The sequence below is a fragment of the Oncorhynchus kisutch genome, linkage group LG30, assembly GCF_002021735.2.
Source record: "Oncorhynchus kisutch isolate 150728-3 linkage group LG30, Okis_V2, whole genome shotgun sequence".
NCBI classification, from domain to species: domain Eukaryota; kingdom Metazoa; phylum Chordata; class Actinopteri; order Salmoniformes; family Salmonidae; genus Oncorhynchus; species Oncorhynchus kisutch.
Window position 1 is genome coordinate 12,716,120 of NC_034203.2, and position 25,189 is coordinate 12,741,308.

Below are 25,189 nucleotides of genomic sequence, written 5' to 3' on the forward strand. Positions count from 1 at the left end.
ACTCACCGCTGAGGCATCTCCAATTTCCTCATGCCGAAGTCTGTGGAAGCCTGAATAATTCTCAGTTGCTACATGACAATTACACACACCAGTGACACCTATTGTAGACACCTGTATGGAGAAGGTGACAGGATGTTGACAGTGTAAGGTAACCAGGCTATTCTGATCAATACAAAACATCAACAAAGAAATACTTGAGGTTAATGTGTGTATCCTGGAAATCAACCAGGAAGGGACATAGAATTCAAATGCGTTACGATCTGAGATATGCGCATCAACAAATTGTATATTTTCAAGACAATCTGGTGTCCTCATTCAGACAGACTGAAACTGACCCTGGCACACAATCAAACAGAATAGAGACCTAGAAAAGTCTGATACAATGATAAGAACTGGTTGCTATCATCAAAGACAGAGCAGTCTTTTTTTTTTTATACAGTCCACAAGACAACTGCACGTGTTCTCTTGAGTGTGTGACCCTGATGAGTTCGTGTTGCAGGCATAAACAATGGGTCAAAGGGACAACAACAAGCAACAAGAGAAAACAACATGTAAGATATGTCAGTATACATTTTGTGTCTTTACGTTATGATATATTTTTTGTTGTTTGAATTTTAGTAATTTAGCATACGCTCTTATCCAGAGCGACGACGTAGAATTTGTGCGCTCCTCTTCAGATAGCCACACGTCACACGTCACACACAACCACACGTCACGTACATTTTCCCTCAAGTACTTATCAGCAAAGACAACACTTGTAGGAAAAGAGAAAGATAAGGTCATTTTGGGGGAAGGGGGGGCGTCGGAGGCGCCGTGAGTTGTTTACGATACTCATTAAAGAGGTAGGGCTTCTTCACGTCTTGTAAATGTCACTTCTTGCAGGAAGAGCAGAGGACAGAGTGAGGAACCCCCCCCCCCAAAAAAAAATACTCTGCTGCCGTAGTGTAGCCAACATGACAGCAAGGGTTGTATAAGGACAATGAGCTATTTTTTTATGGAGAAAATCAACAATGTCTTCCCACTAAAATCCGATTATGAAGTAGGAAATTTACTCATTGAACATTTATCAGCAAAATGATGTAATATGTCAAACCTGTCATATTAAATATTACTACAGTGTTATTAGAAAGCTAGTAAGAAAACCCTGAGCAGTTGTGCTTAGCTTCCACTGACACCGTTTTGGAAGGCTTCCCCCTAGTAACTTTCCACCCGCCTCTTTTTTCCCCCACATCTGTTTCCGATGTTATTACAGCAACATGCCGGTAAGCAATGATCCTGTATGAAAACCATCTGTCAATCTGCCGTGTGTATGTAGACGTTTGTCCAGGTCTGAGAGAGCAGGTCCCAAGACGGTGTGAAATAATTGCCAGTGACAGATTTATCAGTATCCGAAAGTTTTGAAGAAAGCAATACAACTTATGCTATTCAGGTTTGACAGCCATAATGGTTTTGGTTTGAATTTTTATTTCAATTCATTTCTGGGCCTGAGGATTACGCCTGGTCTTAGGCAAGACGTTATCGTCTCGACCACCATATACTCTGCATCCCATTCACATGAAAGGATCTGTGTGAGCCACAGCGAAAATGAGGGCAACAGTTTACGCCAACAGAATCTCTCATAAATGTGACTGGGTGGTAGTTAGGTGGAACCTGGTATGAATCATGTGGTCTAGGAAGGAAATTCAATCTGAACTAGATGAGTTAAATTCATCATATAATCAACTATTTATTTTGCCCTGCAATGCATGTGTGATACTGCGATTTAAAGAAGGATTGGGGAAATCATTTCCAGAGGCCTAACAAAACACATGCTTACTGACTGAATATAGAATCATTCTATTCTAATATAGGATTCATCCGTTTCCCACGACACCCAATCATGTCTAATCACACACCCCTGCAATCAATCACGGTCCCAAAGAGGGAACAGCTCATTTAAATCCTTCTATTATCCCTTCAATAGATTTCAATAGCAAGTCTGGCAGAGTCCCTGTACCTCTGGTTCACATTGACTCATAGACACCAGGCACCAGTCCAATGTCACTTCTGCTACTTACGCTAATGTGGTCTCATTTGAACCAATCGTAACCATTCGCAACCTCTGTCACCTTGTTACAGTAGGTTATGTTATTCCATACAGACAGTTGTGATTCCTCTTGTCGTTCTTGGTGATTCACAGACTCTAGAAGACTGAATTTAAATGGGGATGTGTCATCAAATCAAACGTTTGGACTGTCTTTCTTTGCTCAACTTTCTGGATTCAGTACGTGTTATGCTTGGAGTTGAACACAAAATTGCAGAAGTGAAAATGTCCATGTCGGCTGTTCTGGGAAACTGTTAAAATTGGGGGTGGGGGGTGTGGTTAGAAAACCGAGGTTGCCATGGTGATTGTGTCGTTTTTTTTGCCATGTCCAATGTGTGAGTGAATCCAACTATGCTTTCCTGAGTTTCCAGAATAAAAAACCATGGTAGTGTTTGCCCAAATTTCCCAACATGAAAACAATGGCCAGCAAGAGAGTTGTAAGCGGCAGGGTAGCCTAGTGGTTAGAGTGTTGGACTAGTTGTGAGTTCAAACCCCTGAGCTGACAAGGTACAAATCTGTCGTTCTGCCCCTGAACAGGCAGTTAACCCACTGTTCCATCATTGAAAATAAGAATTTGTTCTTAACTGACTTGCCTGGTTAAATAAAGGAGGCCTGATCATTGTAGCCTGGTCCCAGATCTGTTTTGATATGGTAAACTGACAATAAACATAAGGAGTTGACAAGACAGCACAAACCGTTTTGTGTAAGAACCCTTTCTGGACGTGGTCTGACTCTGCGTGCTTCTCAGATGTTTGCAGAATGTTTGCTTCGCTTTACATCAACAGTGACGCAGTGACACAACCAGAGAGGATTATTTGGTTGAGCATGTTCATAAGATGAAAATAAACTATTGTGACGTATCCAGCCGGGGGCTGTGTTGACGATATTGTGCTTTTGTAAACACTCTAAACTATGCATGAGAACATGTCCTTGTCTTCTATGACTGACTTATGTCACTGTTGGCAAGGTTTCCCTTTCATGGCCCTGGCAAGTTGGGTCTTGACTCTGTGGTCATTATTGTGCTATTCTGCAGGTGTCTCATAGCAACATGAAGGAAATATATAACGAGCCGAAACAAGATATCGACGTGACTTAACTTCTGCATTCCCCACCGAGCAATGCTGTACAGGTGCCTTTGTTCAGCTTTTCACCCAAGGCTGATTTTGTGTCATAATTCATTACCACTATTATAAAGCATTCAAGGGTTCAAACTTATCCCGGCTCTACCTGCAATCGCTGTTTTAAAAAAATATTATCTTGACACTTTTGCTACCTAGTGGAGCGGTTAATGGGAGAGGATGGGGGAGGTTTGGATTATCTGCTCATGCAATAAATTCACTTGTCTTTGTGGTCACTCCTGGGGCCCCCGTGATGATAAGTGGAACATTCCTGACCTGTGAAGGGCTGTTTAGATTTCTGGTCCCAGCTATGAGGTCAGAGAAAGGGGGGTGCAGCGTCATTTCCCACATCCCCCTCATTTTGCAATCTAAGTCCGTGTCTTTTCACTGCTGAGTAACACAGACATATACTGTCACATTCACTTTTTAACGGCAGATGGGGTGACGAAGTATAAAACTGGGAAATTCCATTAAAACCTCACAGGGTTTTTTCATTTAGATTTCTATATCGCAACTCAAGAGGCAGAACTCCTGTATGTCACCGTGCCAGGTACTGACTGACTGGGTTGTAGGTGATTAAATACATATTTTTTTTACCTTGCATTTGTACTAAAAGCATGCCTTGAAACGGCAACTTGTAATCTACATGCCACGCCTGTGGTATCAGCCATTTCACAAAATGCATGGAATGTAATTAGATTCCTACTTGCTTATATAGACTGGGTACAATAAAGGGCAGACAATTTCCTGTTTTCCGTTCTAGATATTGCAAGAGTGACTGATGGACGAGCCGCCCCTAGCTGACCATATCTACAGAGTTTTATCTCCACCTAGTGTTGACTACTGCTCTGGTCATTTGAAATGATTGGTTTCAGATTTTACTTATCTTAATCACCTGAATCTGAGCTCTAATCCCAGAGTAAAGAAACACGGTCCTTACACCTGTCGCACAACCCAGTGACGCACAACACACACTGTAAGACCCTATAAGCCTTTTAAACCTATGGATATAGGCACGCAGCCAATCGGAGGTAGTGCCGTTCTTGCATGGTGTACAATAGGCCTCCATGATGTAATTTCCGCAGATTGAAGATTATGAATGGATGTGGCCCATACTGCAATTTAAAAAAATGTGAATGACAATGCATGTCTAGCATATCACATACATTGAGAAAAAGTGCACATCACATACCGACAGAAAATCATCTACACCCCTCAACCACCCTGTTGCTCTCTCCATGTCGCTCTCCCACAGCACATATACTCTTCTCTGAGCAGGTCTAATTCCTAATCCTATTATACACGTCACCATAGGACTTGGGAGAGATGTCACTATGATGATATCGATTATTAATTCACGTCTAATTCCACACAGCCTCCCCCAGCTGTCTTCAGACGAAACCCATTCCTACGCACCGGCAACAACGAACCTGGTCAGGACTATAAGGAGACTAACCTGCAAGGAGGAAGTGCAGCTAACCACACAGGTAAGCATAGCTGCTGCTATCGTTTGATTATTAATTCATATTGATTCTACTTGACAGAGCAGTGGAAGACGTGGTCTAATTCTCCACTTGGATTTGAGGGAGATCAACTACGAATGAAAGATTTGATGAAATCTGAAGTGATCGTCCATAATGTTAGAGAGGACACATTTGGGAAACCTTTGGCCTACTCTATTCTGTTTCTGTAGAGTGATAAGGATTTCAACATTTCAAGGTCAATGTCACCAGAGCAATTACAAGACAACATCAGGGGTCCATAATCATAATTCATTCCAACGTCATGGGAACCACTGAAATGCTTTCCCTGTGCATGTACTGTATACCTAAAGACTATTATGTAACTTACTGTGGGACAACACCAACTTGGAGGACAAATGAGCCTACAGTACTGGGAGTTTACCTTGGACACAATGACAACGTGCAAGACACACCAAAACACACAGAACAAAAATATAAACACAACAATACAGATGTATTGATGATGTTGGTCACAGATACCTTTTAAAAAAGGTAGGGGTGTGGATCAGAAAACCAGTCAGTATCTGGTGTGACCACCATTTTCCTCATGCAGCGCAACATTATCTCCTTCGTATAGAATTGATCAGGCTGTTGATTGTGGCCTGTGAAATGTTGTATCACTCCTTTTCGATGGCTGTGTGAAGTTGCTGTGTGAAGTACTGTCGTACGTGTCAATCCAGAGCATCCCAAACATGCTCAATGGGTGAGATGTCTGGTGTGTATGTAGGCCATAGAAGAACTGGGACATTTTCAGCTTCCAGAACTTGTGTACAGATAGATCCTTGCTACATGGGTCTGTGCATGATTATGCTGAAACATGGTGATGGCAGCGGATGAATGGCACGACAATGGGCCTCAGGATCTCGTCACGGTATCGCTGTGCATTCACATTGCCATCGATAAAATGCAATTGTGTTTGTTGTCCATACCTTATGACTGTCCATACCATAACCCCACCGCCACCATGGGGCACTCTGTTCACAACTTTGACATCAGCAAACCAGTTGCCGACACGACGTCATACAAACTGTCTGCCATCTGCCCGGTACAGTTGAAACCAGGGTTCATCCATGAAGAGCACACTTCTCCAGCGTGCAAGCAACCATCGAAGATGAGCATTTGCCCACTGAAGTTGGTTACAACACCGAACTGCAGTCAGTTCAAGACCCTAGTAAGGACGATGAGCACACAGATCAGCTTCCCTGAGACGGTTTATGACAGTTTGTGGAGAAATTCTTCGGTTATGCAAACCCATAGTTTCATCAGCTGTCCGGGTGGCTAGTCTGACGATCCCGCAGGTGAAGAAGCCGGATGTGGACGTCCTGAGCTGATGTTGTTACATGTGGTCTGCGGTTTAGGCTATTTGGACATACTGACAAATTCTCTAAAACAATGTTGGAGGCGGCTTATGGTAGAGAAATGAATATAAAATTCTCTGCCAACTGCTCTTGTGGACATTCCTGCAGTCAGCAAGCCAATTGCACACGCCTTCAACTCTTGAGACATCTGTGGCATTGTGTTGTGTGACAAAACTACACATTTTAGTAGCATTTAATTGCTCCCAGCACAAGGTGCACATGATTATGCTGTTTAATCAGCTTCTTGATATGCCACACCTGTCAGGTGGATGGATTATCTTGGCAAATGAGAAATGTCTATTAACAGGGATGTAAACACATTTGTTCACAAAATTTGAGCAAAATAAGCTTTTTGTGTGTATGGAGACTCTCTGGGATCTTTTATTTCAGCTCATGAACCATGGGACCAACACTTTACATGTTGCGTTTATATTTTTGTTCGGTGTACATTGACACACGGTACATGTTTTGTAAGAATCTAACAATTAGTGTTGGCAGTTATTGTATTATCATCAAAGATGAAGTAACATTTTTGCTTTTTAGAAATGATGGAGTTCATTCTGTATTACGGTGGCCCTAAAGGCCAAAGTAGCTTTTCAAATTTAGTGATAACGCACACAGAAAGTCAATGACGAAGGTTTCCGGTTAAAGAGATGTTGTAATGTAGTTGCTGTAATGTTGAAGAGGGAGAAAGAGAGATTTTGGGGCAGGGTGTCCTATATCACAAAGGGCTGTCAGGATTAGTAAGACTTCGATTTGACGCATCGTTTTGAGTTGGCCTAGGAACACAAGACACACACTCTGAAGCATAGGCTTGTAAAGAAGCTTGTTTATGGCCTCTTCAGATGCTACACCTGAAGAGTTGCATTGGCTCCTCATCCAATCCCTAGGCTTTGGCTTAGTGGTTATGTGGGTCTGTATCATACATGTGGGCACATTGTCATCTTTATGTCCCAGCTGTCTTACACACGCAGGCCCATGAATTAACACAGTCTTAGAAAACCCTAAGTATTAGACCTAATCATAATCTGATAATACTGCATCAACCTGGCTCCCTCTGAATGTCTCTGACAATCACAACATGCTGCAGTGTACATCACACCGACGAACCAATGCAAAGCTACGGTTTTGTTACGAGCCAGTCTCTTTGACGAAATGGTGATAAGAAAACGGTTTCCATTGCTAATCTTTAGGATTTTGTCTCTTCATTCAGAAGGTTCAGTATGTCAAGCCCAACACCAGCTGAAGATGAGGTGCCAGCAATCCAAACAGGTGACACGTCATCAACTGTCCACCCTTTTCGTGAACTCTTTATTAGGTCCACTGTTTATCATCTAAACTTCAATTGAAATGAGAGTGAAGTCTGTATAAACTCTCTTTCTGATGCACAGACTTTTCTCTGTTAACCTCTGTTCTTGTTTTCACCTGTTGATCGACCCCTCTCAATCCATAGAATTACAAATAGAACACTAGAATAGAGTTTGACATTTGTAATGCATCCTTACCAGTATGGCTGCCGTTATCAGCACATTCTAGAGATGTAGTTAAATGACATCAGCCTCTCTAGTGTATTATACATGTCTCAATTCCTCTGCAAGGCCCCAAGGGTGTAATCAATGACTGGAGGAAGTTCAAGTGTGAGGACCAGGACACCCCTCCAAGCAAGAAGGCGCTCCTCAGACAGATATCCAACCCCCAGAGCGATGACGTCCACGACAGACTCAACCGCAAGGTCAGTCAGCGTTCAAACACAACCACAAAGTCAGACACTAAGAGACTTGACCACAGAGGGAAGCATATGTCTAGCAAAACTCTTGAGAATCAAGATGTGTTTACGTGACCTATTTTAACCCATAGAAATAAAATGACTAGAAGGGACTTTTCCATTCAAGTCAATTCTACTTCTATGTTTCAGCCCCCATACATAATATGCATGAGCCTGGACTCAGCTCCTATCACTTTTTCTTGACAGATGAGTGTCCAGGAGTACGAGATGATCGCAGAGGAGGATGAGAAGGGCCTGCGAAAGTACCGCAAGCAGTGCATGAAGGAGATGCACGAGCGATTCAGCTTTGGGCCGACGTTTGACAGCGTGGTGGAGCTGGACAATGGCGAGGCCTTCCTGGAGGTCATTGAGAAGGAGCACCGGCTCACCCTGGTAGTCGTCCACATCTACAAGGACGGAGTCAAAGGTTGCGAGGCGCTCAACTCCTGCCTAGATTGCCTGGCCACCGAGTACCCCAGCATCAAGTTCTGCCGCATCGAGGCGGCCGCAACGGGTGCAAGCGAGCGTTTCTCAGATGACGTGCTGCCCGCCATGCTGGTTTACAAGGCAGGCGAGCTACTAGGAAACTTCCTGTCCATGACACAGCACCTCAGCGAGGAGTTCTTCGCCGCCGATATCGAGGCGTTCCTCAATGAATACGGCCTCCTGCCCGAGAAGGAGTTTGTGGCCTGTCCTGATGAGGAGGAGGCAGGTGTTGAGGTGGAGTAAGGTTTTTTTTAATATAGGGAGTCAGTGACAGTCAGTGCACATTTCTGGACCCATTAGCCTACTGTAAATGCAATCTTTTTAAACAGCCTCCAGTCAGCTTCAGTTTACCACAGGCAGTGTCCATTAACTTGAGAAAAGCTACAGATTTAACCATTGTATTGGTATATGATTGATAAGTATGACAACGCAATCTTTGTGTGAGGTTGTGTTGGCGTCACAGTATGTGATCCGGTTAGAGTAATGCACCCCATTTTATGGCTTAGGTTTGTTTATCATCTAATGTCATTGTATTTTCTGCTATATTGATGTTTGAAATCTAAAAGGGATAAAGTGTTAACCCCAAGTCAGTCATTAAAAGCAGAATTTCCCCATGGAAGTGTTGGTTGGTTTCTCTGTCTAGTTGTTTTACTGCTATTAACTAACAGCATTTAACATGAATAGAACACACACCAAAAGTGAGTTACTTTGAACGGACTTCTTTATTCTGCTCAATTCCGTCATAGATGAATACATAAAATACAGTATTTGCGATATTAAGGCCAAGCATGAACGATCCTTTGGGAGGATCAAAGCATTGAATAATGCCCATCATACCAAGCATAACCATACAAGACCATACCGTAGGCCTAAGTCATTGCAACAAAAAAACATGTCCGTTGTTCGCTGTGCCAGCACTGTGGTTGAGGAGAGGTTCGATTACGGTTGGCCTGAGGCAATATGTGAGGACAGAGCTGAAAGTTTATGATTGGCACACATCAGAATATCTGTTGATGACTGAATGAACTGAACAACAAAAAGCGGGTCCATTTTCCCCATAATATGGAAGGGGAATTTTGAATATATGGCATTAGACATACTTTCTGAAAGACATTAAATCATACGCTGTACACACGTTTCTTTGCGAAACCTTTTTACAACTGAAACAAAATAAATCAAAAACGAACTGTATTTATTTATTTTTCTCTCTACACAATTCTGCTTTACAATTCATATGAAAAATAAAATGTTGAATTATCAATACCAAACATACAGCTTGCATATACTTTTAGAATAACCATGTCAACTCAATTTCATGAAAATCTATTTAATCAAGCGATTAAGTCACTGAGCATAACAACAGCTCTCGTGGTGTGTGTGTGTGTCCTGTGCCTCCACCGTTAGTCGCTCAGGTAGATCAGCGAGGTGCCTGTTGCTAGGAGAGCGATTGCGGCTGCCATGGCAACACCTACACAATGACACAAAGGTATCCGGTGAGTGAAGAGAAAGCTATGCTACATACCTGATGCTGATTCATATTTTGGGTTAGGTGTTAGGTTCACATAATAACCACAAAGCTTCCTGTACACGCCTTTACATACGACAGAGCCAGGTGTTTTTTCTGACCATTGTACCTCCTGATTTCTGACAAAATGGCTGTTTGAAGAGAGTATTTAAAAAAGGACATACCAGCGTAATATGTTTTGTGGCTTTTGTGGGCCTCAGTAGGATCTTCAGAGGGTGTCTTAGGACGAGCGTCAAGGGTAGATTTAGCCTTCAGGTTCTTCTGAACAACCGTGTTCTTTAGGTCAATCGTAGGAGCTTCTAAATATGAGACATTTTCACCATACAATGTCAACCTTACACTCAATTGAAGACAAATAGTAGTATGGAAAGTATAGAAAATGGAGATTCAAAACTCAGTTGAGAAAGCTAAAATAATCCATATGATATAACCGCTTAACCAACATACCAAGAAAATAGCATTTGTTTGAAGAATGAGTAATGACAATCATAAAATATGGGTCTTTCATAACATGACCAAATAGAAACAGTTGAAAATAAGGTTTCCCCACAACATTGTGTCCTGGTGGGGAAATATGTTACCATTTGGTCATGCAGGTGAGTAAAGAAATATACATTCTTTCGGTGTGACTGTATGCATCTCAGGCTAGTGATAGCAACTCTGGTTCCGGTTGGAATACCTGTTTCATTCCTCATAGGGAGTAACTAACACTAACACAATGGGCTTTAGTGACTCAAACCAGGTCACTGGAAGATTACAGGTGATACTGTAGTAGTATACAGTTATGGCCGCCTGCTACATTGACCCATGACCCCTGGTTATTATGATAAACCACCTGGGACGGCCTCCTGGGAGGTGTCTATGCTGTCCTCTGGTGTCTCCCAGTCCAGCATCTCTTTGAGACGGTCACTCACATCGGACACACACTCGTCAGGGAACATGTAGTCACACACACACAGGCTCATTCCGGGCACAGGGGCAAACACTCTGCGAGGGAGCACCTGCTGTACACCGACTGACCCTGCCGAAGAGAGGAGAGAAGAACAATCATTATGTACACAGCTACAGATTTAATAGGAATAAATTAGTAATTGTTCTGTATTTGATTTGTCATTGTTTGGAGGTATATACAGTACCACTCAAACGTTTAGACACACCTACTCATTCAAGGGTTGTTCTTTATTTTTTACTATTTACTACATTGTAGAATAATAGTGAATACACAAACTATTAAATAACACATATGGAATCATGTAGTAACCAAAAATGTGTTAAATAAATCTAAATATATTTATATTTGAGATTCTTCAAAGTAGCCACCCTTTGCCTTGATGACAGCTTTGCACACTCTTGGCATTCTCTCAACCAGCTTCACCTGGAATACTTTTCCAACAGTCTTGAAGGAGTTCCCACATATGCTGAGCATTTGTTGGCTGCTTTTCCATCACTCTGCGGTCCAACTCATCCCAAACCATCTCAATTGGGTTGAGGTCAGGTGATTGTGGAGACCAGGTCATCTGATGCAGCACTCCATCACTCTCCTTCTTGGTCAAATAGCCCTTACACAGTCTGGAGGTGTGTTGGGTAATTGTCCTGTTGAAAAACAAATGATAGTCCCACTAAGCCCAAACCAGATGAGATGGCATATCGCTGCAGAATGCTGTGGTAGCCATGCTGGTTAAGTGTGTCTTGAATTCTAAATAAATCAGACAGTGTCACCAGCAAAGCACCCCCACACCTCCTCCTCCATGCTTCACGGTGGGTACCACACATGCGGAGATCATTCGATCACCTACTTTGCGCCACACATAGACACGGCGGTTGGAGCCAACAATCTCAAATTTGGATTAATCAGACCAAAGGACAGATTTCCACCAGTCTAATGCCCATTGCTCATGTTTCTTGGCCCAAGCAAGACTCTTCTTCGGTCTATGTTTCAATACCATGACAGAGGGTATCACGTCTGCTGCAGACACAGTTGATTAGCTTATTTACCGAGTCAGTTGTTCAAATGGATCTCGGAGTGTGTTCATGTTTCCAAGTTTCAAACATGTTCTCAAATGCCATTAGAATGGCAGCAGCAGTATGAGAACCAGCACATTCTTGAGCATACAATACGGCTTTCCTCAGTACAAATTTTTTATTTTACCTTTATTTAACCAGGTAAGCTAGTTGAGAACAAGTTCTCATTTACAACTGCGACCTGGCACAGATACAGCAAAGCAGTGCGACAGAAACAACAACACAGAGTTACATGGAATAAACAAGTGTACAGTCAACACAATAAAACAAAACAAAAAAGTCTATATACAGTGTGTGCAAATGGCATGAGGTATGGCAATAAATAGGCCATAGTAGCAAAGTAATTACAATTTAGCAGATTAACACTGGAGTGATAGATGAGCAGATGGTGATGAGCAGATGATGGTGTGTAAGTAGTGATACTGGTGTGCAAAAGAGCAGCAAAGTAAATAAAAACAATATGGGGATGAGGTAGGTAGATTGGGTGGTTATTTACAGATGGACTATGTACAGCTGCAGCGATCGGTTAGCTGATGTTTAAAGTTAGTGAGGGAAATTTAAGTCTCCAGCTTCAGCGATTTTTGCAATTCATTCCAGTCACTGGCAGCAGAGAACTGGAAGGAAGGGTGGCCAAAGGAGGTGTTGGCTTTGGGGATGACCAGTGAGATATACCTGCTGGAGTGCGTGCTATGGGTGGGTGTTGTTATCGTGACCAGTGAGCGGAGATAAGGCGGAGCTTTACCTAGCATAGACATGTAGATGACCTGGAGCCAGTGGGTCTTGCAACAAATATGTAGCGAGGGCCAGGCGACTAGAGCATACAGGTCGCAGTGGTGGGTGGTATAAGGCGCTTTGGTAACAAAACGGATGGCACTGTGATAGACTCCATTCAATTTGCAGTATTGGAAGCTATTTTGTAGATGACATCGCCAAAGTCGAGGATCGGTAGGATAGTCGGTTTTACTAGGGTAAGTTTGGCGGCGTGAGTGAAGGAGGCTTTGTTGCGAAATAGAAAGCAGATTCTATATTTGATTTTGGATTGGAGATGTTTGGTATGAGTCTGGAAGGAGAGTTTACAGTCTAGCCAGACACCTAGGTATTTGTAGTTGTCCACGTATTCTAGGTCAGAACCGTCCAGAGTAGTGATGCTAGTCGGGCAGGCGGGTGCGGGCAGCGAACAGTTGAAAAGCATGCATTTGCTAGCGTTTAAGAGCAGTTGGAGGCCATGGAAGGAGTGTTGTATGGCATTGAAGCTCGTAGCAAGAGCGACATCGTTGATATATACAGAGAAAAGTGTCAGCCCGAGAATTGAACCCTGTGGTACCCCCATAGAGACTGCCAGAGGTCCGGACAACAGGCCCTCCGATTTTACACACTGAACTCGATCTGCGAAGTAGTTGGTGAACCAGGCAAGGCAGTCATTTGAGAAACCAAGGCTATTGACCCTGCCAATAAGAATACGGTGATTGACCGAGTCGAAAGCCTTGGCCAGGTCGATGAAGACGGCTGCACAGTACTTACTTTTATCAATGGCGGTTATGATATCGTTTAGTACCTTAAGCGTGGCTGAAGTGCACCCGTGACCAGCTCAGAAACCGGTTTGCACAGCGGAGAAGGTAAGATGGGATTCGAAATGGTCAGTGATCTGTTTATTAACTTGGCTTCCAAAGACTTTAGAAAGGCAGGGCAGGATGGATATAGGTCTGTAACAGTTTGGGTCTAGAGTGTCACCCTTTGAAGAGGGGGATGACCGCGACAGCTTTCCAATCTTTAGGGATCTCGGATTAAATGAAAGAGAGGTTGAACAGACTGGTAATAGGGGTTGCAACAATGACGGCGGATCATTTTAGAAAGAAAGGGTCTAGATTGTCTAGCCCAGCTGATTTGTACGGGTGCAGGTTTTGCAGCTCTTTCAGAACATCTGCGATCTGGGTTTGGGTGAAGGAGAAGCTGGGGAGGCTCGGGCAAGTAGCTGCGAGAGGTGCGGAGCTGTTGGCCGGGGTTGTGGTAGCCAGGAGGAAAGCATGGCCAGCCGTGGAAATTTTCGATTATCATGGATTTATCGGTGGTGACCGTGTCACCTAGCCTCAGTGCAGTGGGCAGCTGGGAGGAGGTGCTCTTGTTCTCCATGGACTTTACAGTGTCCCAAACCTTTTTGGAGTTAGAGCTACAGGATGCACATTTCTGTTGCTTTCCTAACTCACTGTGTGTACTGGTTCCTGACTTCCCTGAACAGTTTCATGTCGCGGGGACTATTCAATGTTATTGCAGGATGTTTTTGTGCTGGTCAAGGGCAGTCAGGTCTGGAGTGAATCTAGGGCTATATCTGTTCTTAGTTCTACATTTTTTGAAAGGGGCATGCTTATTTAAGATGGTGAGGAAATTACTTTTAAAGAACGACCAGGCATCCTCGACTGACGGGATGAGGTCAATATCCTTCCAGGATACCTGGGCCAGGTCGATTAGAAAGGCCTGCTCGCAGAAGTGTTTTAGGGAGCGTTTGACAGTGATGAGGGGTGGTCGTTTGACCGCGGACCCATAGCGGATGCAGGCAATGAGGCAGTGATCGCTGAGATCCTGATTGAAAACAGCAGAGGTGTATTTGGAGGGCAAGTTGGTCAGGATAATTATTATCTATGAGGGTGCCCATGTTTACAGATTTAGGGTTGTACCTGGTGGTTTCCTTGATAATTTGTGTGAGATTGAGGGCATCTAGCTTAGATTGTAGGACTGCTGGGGTGTTAAGCATATCCCAGTTTAGGTCACCTAACAGAATGAACTCTGAAGATAGATAGGGGGCAATCAATTCACATATGGTGTCCAGGGCACAGCTGGGAGCTGAGGGGGGGTCTATAACAGGCGGCAACAGTGAGAGACTTATTTCTCGAGAGATTCATTTTTTAAATTAGAAGCTCGAACTGTTTGAGCATAGACCTGGAAAGTATGACAGAACTTTGCAAGCTAACTCCTCCCCCTTTGGCAGTTTTATCTTGACGGAAAATGTTGTAGGTGGGTATGGAAATCTCAGAATTTGTGTTGGCCTTCCTAAGCCAGGATTCAGACACGGCAAGGACATCCTCGTTGACCCAATGTGCTGTCAGACTCAGCATTCTCATGGGGCGGACATCGATGGTCCAAATGTTGTGAAGCTAATAGCAGTGACGCCCATACGTTTCATCAATACTGTGTAACTCCGGTAGGGCAAACATCTGAAAAAGAGTGTGTACTTGGTAGTGTGTACTGGTGCTCGAAAAGTTGGCGAAAGCCAACATCATCCACGACAGAGAACGGTTGATTGTCAAGGGCATCGAATTCCATTATGTTGCCGTTAATGGATTTCACCTTTGAGTTGTCGTGCTGAAATTTTCGTACTCTTTCAAATGACTGCTTGATTTGAACTTGTTTAGTTGTTGGAAGTGTGAGCTTAGTATTTTTCTGCTTTTGTTCTGTGCAGAGCTGTATTTTTCGTGGCGAAATTACGTCCTCTACCTACGTTATATAGATATGCACATCCGTTTTGACATCGGTTTTGCACACCGGCGTTAAACTAGACATCGGGATGATGCCGATGTTGCCATTTTTAGCTAATATCGGCTGATTCCAATATGCTTACCGATATATTGTGCATTATTCCATGTGTTATTTCATAGTTTTGAGGTCTTCGCTATTATTCTACAATGTAGAAAATAGTCAAATAAAGAAAAACCGTAGTAGGTGTGTCCAAACTTTTGACTGGTACTGCACCTCAATGCTGTTATGCAGGAGAACAAGTGGGACAGTGAGTATAGTGACAACCAGTGAATGGTCAACAGTGCCACCTTGTGGTTGATCTGCATAGCTTGCTAAGCACACTGACAGCACTGCAGTTCAGTTCTGTTCAGTTAAGTAATACGAACAATATTTATCTAACCCCCAAGCTAAAGTAGAGAACGAATACTGTGCCTTTGTCCTCTCCCTCCATTAAAAGATCTTCCAGGAACATCTCCACTCTGCTAGAGACCGTGTTGATGACATCTCTCTTGATGACCTATCAGGACAAGGCATGAGAAAAATGTGAAAGATCGAATGTATGCGTATATCCAAATAACCTTCAGTTGCTAAGAGCTGGATGGTGTGCAAGATCTGGTTTAGAGAAAGTTCTGGTTGCCAATGTGCAGTACCTCTGTAGCGTGCTTGGCTCTGGGTTTGTTGCTGTGGAGGTAGGCCCTGCACTGCACCATTCCCTTCAGGGTGAGAGACCCACTGCACACCTTCACAGACGCTGTCAACCTCCGCTCTGATTGGGGTTCCGCCTGAGGCGAGAGATGACCGGATGTTATATACACAACATAGAAATGAATAGAACGGGATTGGAACCTGGCATTTTAACCGGTAAACTAATGGATACACAATGGCTGACTGGTATTGTGATGTAATCATTTCCATGTTAATTTTTAATGTTCTATCAACTGATGCTAGGGTTACCATGGTAATGAATAACATTCATTTAAATGATGCCAACTGATGCAATGTGGCTCATGCAATGTAATGCATTTTTTGTAATGTCAGTTGAGTTGACTCAACAAATCACAGCACAGATTAAAGGGTACACTTCCTGCTTTCACTTCGTGCATTGCTCCTATGGGTACACTCGCAATGGCTGCCAGTTCAGCCCATTTTGTCATAATTGACTTGAATGGGCACGTTTGTTCTATTCAATCTATGATACACACACACGAAATTAGGCACACTCACAGAAGCATAAACACACAAACAAACGCACAGGCACACACAAATCAACTTCAGCAAGGAAAAACTCTGAGCCCTTGTTATAGGCTACAACAACAACAAAAAACTCCCTACTAATCATATTCTTACCATCGGGATGAGGATCTGGGCTCGAAACGTCTGCTGAACAGCCTTTGCATTCTTTTTCTGAGCAGAAAACATAGACTTGTTAAAAGCCGTGATCTATTTCTATGAGCGACATCGTGCCACCCAAAAAGGAACGCTGCGTTTTACCTGCCCCCCCAGTAGCTCCACCTCGCCAGGCATCGCGTCGCCATTGATGAGGCAAAGCCCATCTTCAATCTGCTTCGCCCACGTTTGAAGTCCCTCCTGAAATCACACAAAACCAAAATGATTGGTTCCACTAGAATTGACATTTCAATCTACTGTCCTGTTTGAGAACGTCAGATTCAAAGTGAGCTCCGCTAAAGAAGACCTCACCAGGCATTTCCTGAAATGTACTGTTGTTAATCTCTCACATAGTAACGTAATGCTGACAAGCTTAATACGGGTGTTATAAGCGTTCCTATGGCGCTTCATAAGGGTACCATAACAATACATTTACACGTAATTAAAACACAATATAACCCACTCACCTTCATACACTTTTCCATGTCCTGTGGTAAGACATGCATCTCTAACACAGGGAACACCAGGTTCAGTCCCACTGAGCATGTCAACAATGGCCAGGAAGTACACACCCCCGACTGGTACTTCCAATCAGCAGGCTTGGCAGAACTCTGAAATCACCAATCAGAATGCAGTTAAGACTTGTAGTATTTTTCTAGGCTGAATATGAATACAGAAAAGAGCAAGTAGAGGACAATTGACCGCTTAAAAAAGGCAATACTGTCACACCTATGAACTCACCTTGGGATCTCGAACATCATATGTTCTGCAAACGACTCTGAGAGAGTGGAGTTAAAGGCGTTTTCCAACGCTAAGGGTTCTCCTTGTATTAAGCACACAACTCGGCAAAGGTGTCATCACATTTACTACGGACTATAGTGAAACCACTGTTTATTGTCTTTGGGCAGCAAACAGATGATGCAATTGAGAGCAATTTGACCCATCAGTTGGAGCGGTTAAGGATACTTCCTGGTTTTGGAGCAGATGTGAAGTGTGACCTTCTCTGTTACGTCCTCCTCTGTTAGACTCCAAAGCCGTCCCTTGGATATATGCTTGTCCACCGCAAAGATCAACTGCAAAAGACACACTAGTTTAAACTAGAGGCCCACTTTCTATCAATACAGTTCCTGTTATTAATATGATCTCTATCAAAAGGAATACCAACAATCTTGCCTCAGCTTAAGTTTGTGTCGTCTTACCCGTCTCAATGTATTTTGACCCTCTTTCGACAGCTCAGGTGGGGTGACAAGAAACACACCAATAACTGACATACCTCCCGGTAACATCCGGGAGACCTTCAGAAAACATACATTATTATACATTATGACAGAGTGAGATTGAGATACAAGTGATTGCTCACAATGCTTAGACTGTGTAATGTTATGTGAACCAACTAGAAGATGATGTTTTCATAAAAGTTGCATTATCCTCATTATCTACCTGTCTGGCATGCTCGGTGACCCACTCAACGTCCAGGTGTTCCAGAGAGTTCCCAGCTCCCCTGCTGACCGACGGAGACCCCTGTCCCTCTGTGTCCTTCTGAGGTGTCCTCACAGCCAGCACCACAAAGTCTCTCTGAGACGAACTCTGCCAAAAGAGACAAGAATGTCCTACTTAGGACCAAGAGGTGTTCCTAGTCACGTGACCTAAATAGGAACAACTCAAGGCCCTCTGGAAAAAGTAGGCAATTTTTTGGTCAAATCGGGCTGTGAGGGAAAACACCTGGGTCGTTTTCAGTAGACACCAAACAGAAGACAAAAAACTGACTAAAACCTGGGGTGTATTCATTTAGAGGAAGACCGTAAGCAAACAGTAGCAAATGTTTTTGCAAAGGAAACCATTTACTCCAAACTTAAGTGTTTAAACAAAACTGTGTTCCTATTGGACAAATTCTGGTAGGTCCCTCACTGTTTGATTCCGTTTAGTTCTGTTGGTTCCTAGTGACTATACCCCTTGCAAAACGTTTTGCTACAGTGTGTACTTATAGTGAATGACAGGAGACTGATTTGTTGCATGTATAAGATCCTTGATGAGTGAACCTTACCTGGCCAATGAGAAGTCCTGTGACACAAGATGCACCTGGTACACTTAGATTGGACAGATATTTCTCCACCACATCCTCCACTATGTAGCCTCTGCCCATTCTTACTACAGGTTAAAGAGGGGAAAGAAAGGGACTGCACATTAACGTTCCATCATGAAGATGTCAAGTGATGCTCTGCAATGTTATATTCAAAAGTCGTCAAACACAACAACAAAAAATCTAAATAGCACGGCAGAGTATTTCAAATAACTAGTGAATTGGTTTAGCATAACAACTTGACACAGAAGCTCATTTAGCTAGCTAACGTTACCGTTAGTTAGCTATATATTTCACCACAGCTGTTAGCTAGCTAACGTTAGCTCACTAGTTAGCTCAGTCTGGCTCAGTGGATGGATAACTTGGCTTTCAAACAAAACCAAATCCTAGAGGTTTGACAATCGCACCGTTTTGTGTTACGGGTGAATCTTCAAATCACTCAAATGTAGGCTTAAATTCGTTGTTATAGCTACCAGATTGACGTGAGAGTTCACTTCATGAACCGCTCCAGCAGCAGATAAATGTTGATACGTGTGACGTCGCTTGAAATCTACGTCACTGCACCCGAGGAAGATGGTTGGACCATATTATCAAAGCTACTTCTGATTGGATGATACTTAGGGTATGATCGTAAATTCACTGTGGAGTGCCAGTGCGCTCTGGGCAAACGTAAATTCAGAGCGTTTCTCTCTTGGAACGTACACTGGAAACTGTGGCTGAGGAGTAAGGATTGACCCGAACGTTCTGTCCTCACAACGGAGGTCAAGCAGCCAAGCTAACTGGCTAAAGTTAGCTATCTTGCTAGCTACTCTCAGACACAAATGAGAGAACACCTCACTCTGACCATTTTACTCGCCCTATCAAATCTGGTTAGGCTGTTTTCATGATATCCAGAGCGTTGGTGACTGTAACTGTGCTGCTGGCAACAATTTAACTATGTTTTTTTTGCCGACGTTTACTGACACCACCATATTCAACGGGTGTTGAAAGTTCTTTAATTAATCAGTTATTTTGCGCTCTGGCACACTCAGACTAGTGTGCTCTGAAATAGGACTAGCTAGCCAGAGTGAATTTACGAACGCACCCTCAATCTCCTATAATGTTATTTGTCGCTTATTGATAACGTAGGTTTTCAGAACGGCGTGATAGAGTTGAGGGGTAGGGTGGGTGTTGTGCTTCGTTAGTTAGTTAAAGAGGGGATGGCGTATAGTGTATTGGAGATACAGAAATTGGAATGTGTGGGGTATAAATTATGTAGGTTACATTGTTTAGGTCATTTATACAACCCCTGAAAACCTCTCATGTTACCACAGTTTGAAGGGATGTATAGGGAGGGGTGGGAAGGTTATATGGTGTGGTGATATTAATGCCCATAATGAAATATGGGAAAGTCAGCATTAAGATAATCATGGGAACATAGTTGAAGAATGTATGGATTACAGGGGATTAGTATGTGTTAATGATGAGAGGGGGACGAGAATCAATGTACAGAGACATACTTGGGCTTGACATTGGTATCTGCAGCGGTGGCTGGGAGGTGTGAATGGGAAGTGATGAGAGAATCCATGATAGGGAGTGATCATTTTCCAGTTCGATGTAAGGTCAATATGGGTGTATGTATGCAGATTAACATGAGGTGGTGCTTTGAGTAAGCTAACTAGATGGTAGAGTGTGATGAGGAGAGTGGGTAGATATTCAGGTCCTGTTGGGCCGTAGGTAGCTAGTTTCCTTATTTTTTAAAGCTATGAATGGCAAATTTAACGTGGTTCATCATGGATTTGACGAACCTAAAAAGGTTTCAATTTGATAGGCCATTGTGGAGGGGATTTGCAAAGGATTTAAATGGACACCAAAAATCTGATTTCCTGATTTATCAATAACTCGGCCATCTCAAACTAAGTCAAGACATGGGTCTATACTCCTTATTTGGTGTTATTTGGATGATGGGTAATGATGTGTTTTTCAAAGGTTTTCCAAGATGGAGGAAAATCTATCCTGACAGACCTTATGGGTCCTTGAGGCAAATATGTTCAGTGTGTGGAAAGAGCCTACATCAAAGTTTCACAGCACCACCTATAGGCCAATCAGTGCCAATCTTTTTGACCAAGTTACTCATGGCCTCTAGTTTCGCTGTGAACACCTAAATATTCAGTAAGGAAATACATTTCCCACATTTTGTTATTGCATCAGGCATTTTAATTCACTGTACACTACCTACCTCTTTAACGAACATGTAAATACACAATTTTTATGACGGTGATCGAACGTTTCACTTTTTAGTTAAACAAAATCTTTTTAAACGTTGTTCCGGTTGAACGACTCCTTCACCAAGTACAAGAAGGAGAAGAACGACAAAATGCTGAACGGGTAGAACGTCAAGCTCCAAGAGCATCTGTCTGAGGTCCTCTTCCAGAAGGCACAGCTCTCCACACAGCTGGGGTTCGCCTCCAAGAGGTAATTTAATACAACTTAAACCACAACCAGGCAATAAGGAAAATCCAATGACAATACTGATGTGTATGCTCAGCATTGCTTTTTCAGTACTCCACCCGACTTATGTTGGAGAAATCTGAGAAAATATGGCTATTGATCTTTTACCACTTTCCCTATTCGAATGCACTGAACACACCCATCTCATACATCTTTTTAGGAAGAAGTGTCCATCTGCTGAAGTAAATCAAACCAAGTTTGTCTTTCTCTCTGTCAGGTATAAGATGCTGCAGGAGAACCTGAACGGCTACAGGCGGGAGATTGCCGAGCTGCACGAGAAGAGCCAGAAGATGGCCGCCACGGCTCAGAAACACGAGCAGAACATCCACACCATGACCCAGGACCTCTGGGCTACATATGAGAAACTGACCGTGTCAGAGGTAAGGGGTCAGGGTTTAGGGGTTAGGAGGTCAAGGTTGGGCCAGGTGGGGATAGTACAGTTTGGATGGGGTATGTAAGAGAGGAATGTGAGGAGGAAGTAAGTAAACCTTGGCCTTTATGATTGACAAGAATTGAGTGCAAAATCATTTCTCCCCCCCACGTCCTCTCCATTTCCTCTCTCTATCAGCAGTCCAGACTGAACCAGGAGAAGGGGGCCATGATGGCTGAGCAGTGCAACCAAAACCTACTGCTGACCAACCTCAAATCTATCCAGCTATCCAGGTACCCTTCCCATAATTGTTAAGAAACCATCTCCATCCCTGCCTTGCTCTTGTCCCCTAGCTGACGATGGAGTGTACAGAGACCAGGCAGTGTCTGAACAGCCAGATAGAGAGACTGGAGAGAGAGCTCCCCCAGTTTAAGAAGAAACCGGCTGAGGAGGTAGAGCAGAGGCACGTGCTGGGCCGCCAATCCACCAATTCTTATTTTTATTACCCTCCCTCAGGCTCAACTGCTGGAGGCCAAGAAGCAGCTGGAGGCCCAGTGGTCTCTGTACCAGAAGACCAAGGAGCTGTTGAAGAACGCTGAGCTGCAATCGAACCTACTGAGGCAGCAGCTCAGCCACACTGAGAAGCAGAATCGGGGTCAAAACCAGGGCCTGCAGGGTCAGTGTTCAGGTCGGGGTCTAGGCCAGGGCCAGGGTCAGACCAGCTCCAGGGTTCCCATCAGAGTGCCACTCTGAGGTAGGCTTTGGCACTGCGAGCTGGGTTCTGTTGGGGAATATCAACAGTATGTGTCATCCAATCAAAAATGTATGGCTGAGACATTTCAGGACAGCAACTGTTATTGCATTAGGAGTTTACATTACAAACCTTCTCATTTTGAAAATGCTTTTTCTGGCCTCAGACGGTTTCATGTTACCACTACATCGCATTCTCTCTCTGGTTTGTCTTCATGTGGTTGTGTTTGAAGCTCCGGTGACTGGTCCATCTCCGACCATAGCTAAATCCCAGTCCCAGCCTCTACCTGTCCTTCAGCGAGGAGGGCAAGTCCCAGGAACAAATCCTGGAGATCATCATGTAGTAGATGGGGATAGGACTTTGCTTACTGTGCCAACTCCTTTACAAATCCAGTACTTGATACATGGTTGTGCTGACCTGTAAACGATGTGTGTTATTACATATATTGCATGTATGTATTTATTCACCTATTGGTGATGCTGTGCTGTTGAGGTCCAAGACAAATTATCCAAAAGGGACACACAATAAATGATAAATTATACTAAATCTGCGGTCACCTGAATTTCCTGATTGCAAAAGTAAAATACCACACTAAGACGTTATACACCACGGACGGTTTCCCAGACTAGATTAAGCCTAGTTCAAAAAAGTATTCTAAGCATGCTTTTAAGTCCAAGACTAAGCTCCAGTACTTTAGTGAGTAAGCAGTTTGTTAAACCTGCTCTGACCTTTCCCTCTTGCAGGTTTGTGCGTCGTGAGAAGGAGGTCGCAGAGACACAGTTCGAGGTGGCGACACAAACAGCGAGTTGAACACCAGGACCGAGCGCTGAAGGAGCTACAGGAGAGCCTCAATGCAGAGGGAGGAACAACTACAGGTGAGACTTGAGAGGAAGAAAGACATGAGGCTTTTGAGCTGCTGTCGATATCGGGGACAGTGGTCTGAAGTCATTGCACACACAGCTGGAGTCTAACTAAATAGTAGTTATATGCTTGTAGAGATAGTGTTGGCAATTTTCCGTTGCATTAAAACAGGTGAAGTTGTTTGTTGTCGTGGTGCATTTTGTTCTGTAAAATTGGCCATTGACCTCTGATGTGCTTATTTTGCCCTGTAATAGCTCTGCTGTTTTGCGTTCGCGCAACAAACTCTCCTCTCCCCTGTTTCCCTCTCTGGGAGGGCCAGGAGGAGAACAAGAAGCTGCACTCTGAGAGGGAGGCCCACCTCAAATGCATCCAGCAGCTCTCTGAGATGGCCAGGTCAGTACACACACACACACACACCTCACAGAAAAGAAAAAAAAAAAAAAGACTTCACAATTTGTATACAATTCTTTATTTATATAAAAGACAACCAACATTATCAAGCTTATTGTGTAACAATATTTTCTAAACCGAAGAGGATTAGGTAAAGCGTCACTGTTAGCTACATGAAGTAGCTCAGAAAACATTTAATGTAGCCAAAGATTATAGGGTCCCCTAGGAAACACTGACCAAAACTTTGGTTCCTACAATGTCACAATAACTCCCCCTGGCATTTTAAGTCATTCTCATGTCAAACAATACTGTATTCAAAGTGCCCACTATTATATTTTAACAATATAATTAAAATAATCATTCTATTTCCATAGTTCCAACGGTTCAACCAAGTGTTTTGATCTAAATCGCAAGTCAAATCGCAGTTTCAACATTTGGTTAAAAATCAGGTCTAGTTTTTTTGCTAATATTGTGCAGCCGTATGTGGCAGTGTGGAAATGATCTCAAATGAGTGCAGAAAATTATTTTTGGTTAAAGTTAGTATAAAACAATCAGAATGGAGAAAGACCCATTTAAGTAATTTAGAATGTACAGTGCATTCGGAAAGTATTCAGACACTGACTTTTCCCACATTTTGTTACTTTAGAGACTTATTCTAAAATATATATATATATATATATATAATATTTTTAAATCCATCAATCAATGCACACTGTCCCATAATGACAAAGCAAATGCAGCAACGCTCCCCATCCAACCTGACAGAGCTTGAGAGGATCTGAAGAGAAGAATGGGAGAAACTCAACAAATACAGGTGTGCCAAGCTTGTAGCGTCATACCCAAGAAGAGTCGAGGCTGTAATCGCTGCCAAAGGTGCGTCAACAAAGTACTGAGTAAAGGTTCCGAATTGTCAAGACCGTCGAAAGAACTAGACCAAAGCGCAGCTTGGTGAGCGTACATATTCCTTTTATTTAGGATGCCGCTGACCAACACAACCGTGACGCTTAATGGCTATTTGCCACAAACCAAGTTAACATCACACACTGAAAGGAGGGAAAGGGGCTACCTAAGTATGGTTCACAATCAGAGACAACGATAGACAGCTGTCCCTGATTGAGAACCATACCCGGCCAAAACATAAAAATACAAAATCATAGAAAACAAAAACATAGAATGCCCACCCCAAATCACATGTGTGACATGAATAGTAATGTAAATGTGATATTTCAGTATTTGATAAAAACCTGTTTTTGCTTTGTAATTATTGGGTGTAGATTGATGAAGAAAAACATTTAGTGTATCAAATTTAGAATAAGGCTGTAACGTAACAGAATGTGGAAAAAGTCAAGGGATTTGAATACTTTCCAGTCGTACTTTATCAAAAGCCTTTTCAAAGTCGGCTATAAATACCAGGCCTGGTTTCCCCGATTTTTCATTGTGTTCTGTTGTTTCCAGTACTTGTCTTATATTA

General features: G+C 43.1%; 3 protein-coding genes across 7 annotated transcripts; 2 read left to right on the plus strand and 1 right to left on the minus strand.

The window, feature by feature from the left end:
- The first annotated feature begins 532 nt into the window (after positions 1 to 532).
- LOC109874967 (phosducin) lies at positions 533 to 9,464 on the plus strand. Of its 4 annotated transcripts, none has more exons than XM_020467057.2 (5): positions 533 to 551; positions 4,577 to 4,688; positions 7,296 to 7,354; positions 7,681 to 7,814; positions 8,055 to 9,464. In XM_020467057.2, the coding sequence occupies exons 3-5, from the start codon at positions 7,306 to 7,308 to the stop codon at positions 8,574 to 8,576; spliced, it is 705 nt and encodes a 234-aa protein (XP_020322646.1). In that variant the 5' UTR covers positions 533 to 551; positions 4,577 to 4,688; positions 7,296 to 7,305; the 3' UTR covers positions 8,577 to 9,464. The 4 variants fall into 4 exon arrangements, with proteins under 4 accessions (XP_020322646.1, XP_020322638.1, XP_020322639.1 ...); XM_020467049.2 differs by lacking the exon at positions 533 to 551 and adding an exon at positions 735 to 842; XM_020467050.2 differs by lacking the exon at positions 533 to 551 and adding an exon at positions 1,151 to 1,262.
- Positions 9,033 to 19,831, minus strand: odr4 (odr-4 GPCR localization factor homolog). 2 transcript variants are annotated; one of them, XM_020467204.2, is made up of 14 exons: positions 19,330 to 19,831; positions 18,821 to 18,924; positions 18,217 to 18,363; positions 17,976 to 18,071; positions 17,743 to 17,849; positions 17,518 to 17,554; positions 17,244 to 17,387; positions 16,882 to 16,977; positions 16,738 to 16,794; positions 16,041 to 16,172; positions 15,823 to 15,907; positions 10,694 to 10,879; positions 10,023 to 10,157; positions 9,033 to 9,801 (listed from the first exon to the last, which is right to left on the minus strand). In XM_020467204.2, exons 2-14 carry the CDS (start codon positions 18,917 to 18,919, stop codon positions 9,734 to 9,736), a joined length of 1,389 nt encoding a protein of 462 aa, XP_020322793.1. In that variant the 5' UTR covers positions 18,920 to 18,924; positions 19,330 to 19,831; the 3' UTR covers positions 9,033 to 9,733. The 2 variants fall into 2 exon arrangements, with proteins under 2 accessions (XP_020322793.1, XP_020322795.1); XM_020467206.2 differs by having other exon boundaries at positions 19,264 to 19,391.
- Positions 19,832 to 20,025: 194 nt separating this feature from the next.
- On the plus strand, positions 20,026 to 22,031 carry LOC116358543 (nucleoprotein TPR-like). Its single transcript, XM_031809677.1, has 3 exons — positions 20,026 to 21,310; positions 21,564 to 21,726; positions 21,915 to 22,031. The coding sequence occupies exons 2-3, from the start codon at positions 21,571 to 21,573 to the stop codon at positions 22,029 to 22,031; spliced, it is 273 nt and encodes a 90-aa protein (XP_031665537.1). The 5' UTR covers positions 20,026 to 21,310; positions 21,564 to 21,570.
- Positions 22,032 to 25,189: the final 3,158 nt, after the last annotated feature.

Excerpts from the sequence above, each read along its gene's own strand:
- LOC109874967 (XM_020467057.2), top strand. The coding sequence starts at position 7,306 with ATGTCAAGCCCAACACCAGCTGAAGATGAGGTGCCAGCAATCCAAACA. Across the intron at positions 7,355-7,680 it reads GGTGCCAGCAATCCAAACAG|GCCCCAAGGGTGTAATCAAT; the intron begins GTGACACGTCAT and ends TTCCTCTGCAAG. Across the intron at positions 7,815-8,054 it reads ACGACAGACTCAACCGCAAG|ATGAGTGTCCAGGAGTACGA; the intron begins GTCAGTCAGCGT and ends TTTTCTTGACAG.
- odr4 (XM_020467204.2), bottom strand. The coding sequence starts at position 18,919 with ATGGGCAGAGGCTACATAGTGGAGGATGTGGTGGAGAAATATCTGTCC. Across the intron at positions 17,388-17,517 it reads ATGATGTTCGAGATCCCAAG|AGTTCTGCCAAGCCTGCTGA; the intron begins GTGAGTTCATAG and ends TGGTGATTTCAG. Across the intron at positions 16,978-17,243 it reads ACATGGAAAAGTGTATGAAG|GAGGGACTTCAAACGTGGGC; the intron begins GTGAGTGGGTTA and ends GTGTGATTTCAG.
- LOC116358543 (XM_031809677.1), top strand. The coding sequence starts at position 21,571 with ATGCTGCAGGAGAACCTGAACGGCTACAGGCGGGAGATTGCCGAGCTG. Across the intron at positions 21,727-21,914 it reads AGAAACTGACCGTGTCAGAG|CAGTCCAGACTGAACCAGGA; the intron begins GTAAGGGGTCAG and ends TCTCTCTATCAG.